This window comes from Miscanthus floridulus, chromosome 6 (assembly GCF_019320115.1).
Source record: "Miscanthus floridulus cultivar M001 chromosome 6, ASM1932011v1, whole genome shotgun sequence".
Classification (NCBI taxonomy): Eukaryota; Viridiplantae; Streptophyta; class Magnoliopsida; order Poales; family Poaceae; genus Miscanthus; species Miscanthus floridulus.
Window position 1 is genome coordinate 118,409,937 of NC_089585.1, and position 7,534 is coordinate 118,417,470.

General features: G+C 46.8%; 1 protein-coding gene across 2 annotated transcripts; it reads left to right on the forward strand.

Moving 5' to 3' along the window:
- On the forward strand, nt 1-1,798 carry LOC136459286 (NDR1/HIN1-like protein 13). Of its 2 annotated transcripts, XM_066459161.1 has the most exons (2): nt 1-196; nt 883-1,798. In XM_066459161.1, the coding sequence occupies exon 2, from the start codon at nt 916-918 to the stop codon at nt 1,783-1,785; it is 870 nt and encodes a 289-aa protein (XP_066315258.1). In that variant the 5' UTR covers nt 1-196; nt 883-915; the 3' UTR covers nt 1,786-1,798. The 2 variants fall into 2 exon arrangements, with proteins under 2 accessions (XP_066315258.1, XP_066315257.1); XM_066459160.1 differs by lacking the exon at nt 1-196 and having other exon boundaries at nt 877-1,798.
- The last annotated feature ends 5,736 nt before the right edge of the window (nt 1,799-7,534 follow it).

Below are 7,534 nucleotides of genomic sequence, written 5' to 3' on the forward strand. Positions count from 1 at the left end.
ACCCGTCTTCGTCTTCCCGTCCGCGCCAGCTCAGCAGCTCAGCCCCAGCTATCCATCAGCTTTGCCTCCTCGCACGTCCGCCGCTTCTCGCGTCGAGGCCGCCCGCGCGCGCCACTCTGAATCCCCAAGACACCACACCGGACAGCCTCGAGAAGAGCCATCGGCAACGCCGAGCACTAGCAGTCAGCCGGGCAAGGTACACGTCTCCTTCGCTCTCATCTTTGGATTGATTTGCCCTCTGCGTTCGTTTGCGCGTGGTGAGCCAAGGTTTTGTCGTCGCACACATCAGTTTGTAGCCTCTCGCACCATATTTTGTCGACGGCGACAGGCAAGAGCTGCCAGCTTCGTCGTCAATGATGTCCTAGCTGCTTCGGAATGCCGGTTTTCTGATCCAATGCTGACTATGTCAGTTTTGATCTGTAGCAGTTGGTGGTTCTTGTGAGTTGTGACGTGTAAAAGTATCTTCTAACTGTTCATTTCCGATAGTTTATCTTATCCGGGCTTCTACTCTCCAATTCCTTTTTGGGAGAGAGTATCCTGGGACTGAAACGATTAATTTCCATTTCCTTTTCGGAGAGTTTATCCTGGGACTGAAACTATCAATTGGGAGTGCAATCTGCAGGGAGCCAGGGGGACGTATGTATTCGAGTGGCTTCCAAAAGCACACCGTGCTAGATTAATTGTTGGAACCAGCACATGGCATTCCAAATTCTCTTTATTATATAAAACCATGCTTTAAATCCTTTTTTCTTTAAAAAGAAAACGATTCACAGTTTCACACCCAGGAAGGATAATTAGGCATGTATCGTAGGATTTACACCGTTGAGTAAATCATCAATATGGCCTCATTATAACCCCGCGCGCGGGTGCATTTGCATGCAGATTGATTCGGAGGAGCGCCTCGAGGAGCAGCCGATGATGCACGGGAATGGGCACGGGCACGGGCACGGCCGTGTCCACCCGGCGGCGTCCTCCAGCTCCGACTTCTCCGGCGAGATGAACCAGTCCGTGTCCGACCCCTCCTCCAGCCCGCCCTACAGCTTCCACTTCGAGAAGCCCGTCCCGCAGCAGCAGCAGCAGCCGGGCACGTACGTGGTGCAGGTGCCCAAGGACAAGGTCTTCCGCGTCCCGCCGCCCGAGAACGCGCGCCTCTTCGACCACTACACCCGCCGCGCCAAGCGCCGCCGCGGCCGCTCCTGCGCCCGCGTCTGCGCGTGCCTGCTCGCGGGGGCCGTCGCGCTCGCCGTCCTCGCCGGCATCGCGTACCTGGTCCTCAGGCCGAAGCAGCCGGCGTACACGGTCCAGGCGCTCGCCGTGTCCGGCCTCGCCGAGCTCGGCAACGCCTCCTCCGCCGGCGTGTTCTCGCCGGGGTTCGACGCGACCGTGCGCGCCGACAACCCCAACGGCAGGATCGGCGTGCGATACGAGGGAGGCCGGAGCCGCGTCTCCGTGTCCTACGACGGCGTGCTCCTGGCCGACGGCGCGTGGCCGGCGTTCTACCAGGGCCCCCGGAACGTGACGGTGTTCGTGGCCAAGGCGAAGGGGTCCGGGATACGGTTCTCGCAGCGCGTGCGGGGGCAGATGGCCGCGGCGGAGCGGCTCCGATCGGTGCCGTTCGACGTGGACGTCGAGGTGCCCGTGCGCCTGCAGCTCGGCAAGGTCAGGACGTGGGCAGTGCCGGTGCGGGTGTACTGCACCGTGGCGGTCGACAGGCTCGCCGCCGACGCCAAGGTGGTGTCCAGGTCGTGCGACGTCAAGGTGCACCTCCTGTCCTGGAGGAACTGACGATGGCGGATTACATGACCAAAACAGTTCTAGTTTGTTTTAGGATGCATTTTTCTTCATTTGTAAGTTGGTTTTGATCGAGCAATATGGATCATATCATCGTAATATCATGTCATGGATGCTGCGAAATTGTCTTGCGACTTGTGTTGCTGATGAGTTGCTCACCTGTTCTTGTGCTCAAGAGTTAAGACCGAGAAAACCGTTGTTTGTAGTTGACTACTCGTGTTCCATTGCACCGGAACAACGCTATTGAAAACTGACTGTAAACACTTGGAACTGAATACACGTCTTGGCGACATGATTTCCAGTCGTAATTTCACTTCCAAACACCGCCTGTTGTGTGTTGGTGACATGATCACCTGAATACTGGGTAAATCTGTCAAGTGAATTGACTCTAGTGTTTTGTCCAAGTAAAACTCCAATTTGCACCATGACCTAAAAGTTGTCCACTTACCATCTAACCAATTTGGACTTCAAGGGAGAACAATTCTTATGCTCCGGCGTGGACTGTTGCTTGATTTTGCTCAAATTTGGTGGGTGCAACATAGGGGAATAGCAGAACAAATGGGAGCTAAAAGTTAGCAATAATAGCGAACGGCTCCGCAAAATGTTTTAGTTTCACACTGTGGAAGCTTTGCATAACTGTGAAAGCCACCACAAGCACAAAATTCATAGAGCTGGAGCCGATTCAAAACATTCGTGGCTAGAAATTTACGTGTCATTCTATATCGTCAAATAGACTGTTTTTTTTTTTTTTTTGTCCTCAGGGGCATGGGGGTGGGAGCACATGCCCCTATAGGTAGATTTAGGGCCTGTTTGGTTCACCTCTAGTCACTTTAGCTACTAAACTGACAAATAAAATAACTAAAAAGGGACTAAAGTAGTTCAGTCACATTAGTACCCCAAGGAAGTGGTAAAGTGGGCTAAGGTGCCAAGTGGACAGGGATTGCCCCTCATTATTGCCGGTCCCCCACCCTGATTTGCGCATTCATTAGGGGTAGTTTGATCTTTGTTGAACTGCTTTAATGACCTTTAGTCACTTTTAGTCGGTACAACCAAATGGGGGTGACTAAAGTTTAGTCATTGATTTTAGTAGCTGAATTTTAGTCATGAAAAATCAAACAGGGCCTTAAATTTCCCCACATACGCTTCATATGTCAACCCGGGGTTTGTTTGTATCTCATAGGCTAAACTTTAGTCCTTCATTTTTTTTTTGCCTACTTTTAGCCTTTGGGGGACAAAACAGGTGGGTTAAAAGGAGATGACTAATTTTTAGCACTTATTAGTCCATTTGCCTCTCAAGGTGGGCTAAAAGTGCTTTTAGGCCCCGTTCGGCTTACCCCATATTCGGTTTGTTCGGCTTGTTTTTTCAGCCGGAACAGTGTTTTTCTCTCACAACAATTCAGTCAGAACAGTGTTTTTCAGCCAAGTTTCAGACCAGCGAACAAGGCCTTACTCTCTTTCTCTCTCCTCCCTCTTTCACCTTTTAGCACCTGGATCCAACAGCCATCTTAGGCTAAACTTTAGTGACTAAACTTTAGACCAAGGACTACAGATCTAAACAGACCCTCAACAACATGTCATTTAACCCAAACAATTCCAATAAATGACACAAATAGCAAGCAAGATAGCAACCGAAACTCATATGACAAAATGAAAGCTGACACACAAGTAGGAGGCATATAAAGGATTTATGTGGAAATCCTTTGCGAGGAAAAAACAATGGGTGACGACAGAGACAATCCAATATGAAAATGGATGATACAAAAAGCAAAAGTCAAAAAAAGGTAGGATGTTTTCTATCTAAGAATAGGGTTTCAAAAAAACGGATGGAAGATATACTCAATCTTTATTTGTCGCTTGCGTTGAAGTTGTTGCCAATGCGGGGACACGCCTTAATGCGTGATTGGACTAGACGGCGTGTGTGCGCTGTCTTCCCCGTGACAGCTGCAAAAGTTTGGGTTTATGGGGAAGGCGACAGGGACTCCAATGTCCTCCAGGCTTAGGAAGGGGGCTCAACGGTGGTGGCAGTTCGTCGAGTGGCGAGCGAGGTGGCGAGAGACAACCGGATGGGAAGAGTCGACAATGGGGCAAAGGTCCCCCACTCCAAATTGCCATTAGGCAATGAGCATGGTGGAGGCGACAATAGTAGGAGGTGGGACAGTGAGGTCGCCTACGACCAAGATGGTGATCAAAGCGGTGGTGGTGGGATAACATAGTGAGAAAAAGGAAGGGAAGGAAAAAAAGAATGCAGAGGTTTGGGAAGGACGGGTTGTGACGATGACGTTATAATAGATGGTGGGTGGCGACATAAGTGGGCAAGGACGGTAGATTAGATCGGCAGGGAGTGCGGATGGAGAGGGAGAAAGAAGAAAAAATAGTAGACATAGGAGCAATAAATAAATGTACAAGATAGAATGAGATGATTCGTTCTTCTTAGTTTTTAAGTTTAATGATGGATCTTTTTTAAAAACTTTGTACACTGTACTCTAATTTTCCTTAGCTATTGAATACTACTATATATAAATGGAATGCTCGTCCTGTGGCAAGGAAAAGCTCAATCCGGAACTAGACACATCGAAAGAGTCTAAGGGCATAGGTGAGACTGACAACAGCATTAGACTGAAAGGAAAAGTCTACATAATCTCTCCAATTATTTAAGGGTGAACTACTTCACCCCGAATTATAAAATCGGATTTTCTACCCCCTGAATTTTTCAAAATCGGTTAAATAACCCCTCCCCCAAGCGGTTTTGGACGGTGGTTTTTGTTACCGTGATAGTGGTTTTTTTCTTATTTTCGCTGAATCTTTAAAAAATTATATTAAATTACAGAAAAATCATAAAATAGAAATTTTAATTTTGTTGGACTCCACATGAGTAGACCTACACAGTGAACATATAATATGATATGTTTTAATACAAAGTTTTTTTTATTATAGATTTAGATCTATGTTTTTTCTGTAATTAAATGACATAATTCATAGTTGCAGCTTCTATGATCCAATTGTGCTGAAATTTTTATGGTGGGCTAATTATTGTATGCTTGAATTATAGTAAAAATTTCATACTCATTGGATCATGTATAACTTAGTTATAGATAAGGAATATATTTAAACAAGCATAAAGCTAAATAAATCTATAACTAAGTTATATATGATCCAATGAGTATGAAATTTTTATTATAATTCAAGCATACAATAATTAGCCCACCATAAAAATTTCACCACAATTAGACTATAAAAACTACAACTATGAATTAATTATATAAAAGCATAGATCTAAGGCTACAGTAAAAACTTTGTACTAAAGCATACCATATTATATATTCGTTGTGTAGATCTACTTATGTGGAGTCCAACAAAATTAGATTTTCTATTTTATGATTTTTCTATGATTTACTATGATTTTTTCAAAGATTCAGCCGAAATAAATAAAAAATAAAAAGATAAAACCACCGTCACTGTATCAAAACCTCCTTCGCTGTATCAAGACCACCGGTTTTATAAAGTTCGGGGGGTAGAAAATCTGATTTTATAGTTTGGGGGTGAAGTAGTCCAGAGGGTGTATTTGACGACTCCGTGGGAAGAGGCATGGGAATTAGTGCCGGAGTTTTTGTTTTTTTTTTTTTTTTTTTTTTTTTGACTTGCTTGCCTTTCATTAAATCAACCGGCTGAAGCCTCAGACAGTACTAGGTCGGACACACACTCCGGAGTTACATGCCACATCTCCATGCGGTGTGTGTCCGAAACTTGTTTCGCCAAAATATGCGCTACTTATTACAAGATCTATTAACATAAGAAAAAGAAAAATCATGAAAGGCAAGTCTTATAGCATCTATTTCCTTCAGCAACGGGTCGACGATGGAGCGTTGCGTGTCCTTCTTCCACAAATTGATAAGCTCCAGGCAATCAGTCTCAAGCATCACCTTTTGCACACCAATTCTTCTTGCCAAGTTCAGGCCATCCCTGCAAGCTATGGCTTCCATCGTGCAGGCATCAAGACCCCTGACATACCACGGCGCATGCGCTGCTCTGAACAATCCTTGGTGATCTCTAATAACACATGCCGACGCACCACAAGAACCATTCGGTTGAAAGCAGCGTCAGTGTTGACCTTGTGCCATCCCGGTGCTGGGTTCCTCCACTTCTGCATCTCCTGCACCGGTCCCTTGGACGTCAACTGATGGGTCAAGTTCCAGAGATCAAACGCGGTATCCTTCACCCATGCTACAGCTTGCTGCAAACTGATCAAATGTTCATCATGGCGCCTTCTGTTTCTTCTCATCCACAGTGCCCACATACCGCACAAAAACACTGCTAGATCCTTGTCTGGGCACACTCCAGATATAATGTCCGTTGCCCAAGTTAGCGGGTTCAGTTTGGGGATTTTCACTCCTATCCCCACCCTTACCTGATGCCAAAATTCATTAGCAATGGAGCATTCCAGTAAAACATGGCAGATTGATTCTTCTGGAGCACCACACACTTCACAGAAAGGAACCGGCTCAATATGCCGTTTCCAGAGAATATGTCTTGCCGGTAAGAATTTCGTGAATCACTCGCCACCAAAAGACTTTAACCTTCGGAGGAATCGGCAATCTCCAAATTATTTTCCATGGACCATCAGAGGAGGAATTAGGTGCATGATCCCCAGCGGCTTCAGACTTCTTTCTGTACATCAGTTTGTATGCTGAACGCACAGAGTAAATCCCCGACCTCTCAGGCTCCCAGGCCCAGAAATCATGCCCATTCCGTCCTCGCGGTTGGCGTAGTACAGCTTCAGCATCAATAGGGAAGAAGTGCTCCCTAATCGACACCTCGTTCCACTCACCAGATTCTGTGAGCAGTTCAGAGACCTCCGTCAGTCCCTGCCCGTCCATCGGCGTGATCGGGCGCCCATCGAAATGGTTAGAGAGCCATTTGTCAGTCCAAATTCCTGTCGATACACCATCCACCACTCTTCTGACCAAACCGGTCTGCAAGGCTTCCCTTCCAGCCAGTATTGCACGCCAAGTGCTGCTCGCTTCAGCACTCGTGCACAAAGAGAATCAGCCCGAGTTAGGAGGCGCCAACCCTGCTTCCCGAGCATAGCAAGGTTGAAGCATCTTAGATCACGAAAGCCCATTCCACCTTTGTTTTTTGGCTTCGTCAGGTTGTCCCATTTCATCCAGTGCATACGGCGACTGTCTGCCGAACTGCCCCACCAATAATTTGCTATGGCGGATCTCATCTTGTTACATGTACTGATTGGGAGAAGGAAGCAGCTCATGGAATACGTCGGTACCGCTTGTGCCACCGACTTGAGCAATACCTCTCGTCCTGCACAGCTCGCATCCCGATTACACCAACCATCAATTTTACCTCTTATTTGAGCCGGTAAAAATTCAAAAATGCCACTCAGGCTCCTTCCCGCCTCGGTCGGTAGCCCAAGGTACCGTTCAGCTAGCGCCACTTTGTGTATGTTCAGAGTGTCGCACACAACTGTTCTCGTTTTCTCTGGACAATTCTTACTGAAAAACACTGCAGATTTCTCTCGATTCACCAACTGTCCAGAGCCACGGTTATAGATATCCAAAATCTCCATCAATCTCTCGGCCCCTCTTTGCGACGCTTCTGAAAATATGATACTGTCATCCGCAAAAAGAAGATGCGAAATCCAAGGGGAGTGAACACCAACTCTAACACCCCTAGCAAGATGCATTGGACCGATTGATTTTAGGAGGCATGAAAGACCTTCCGAGCATAACAA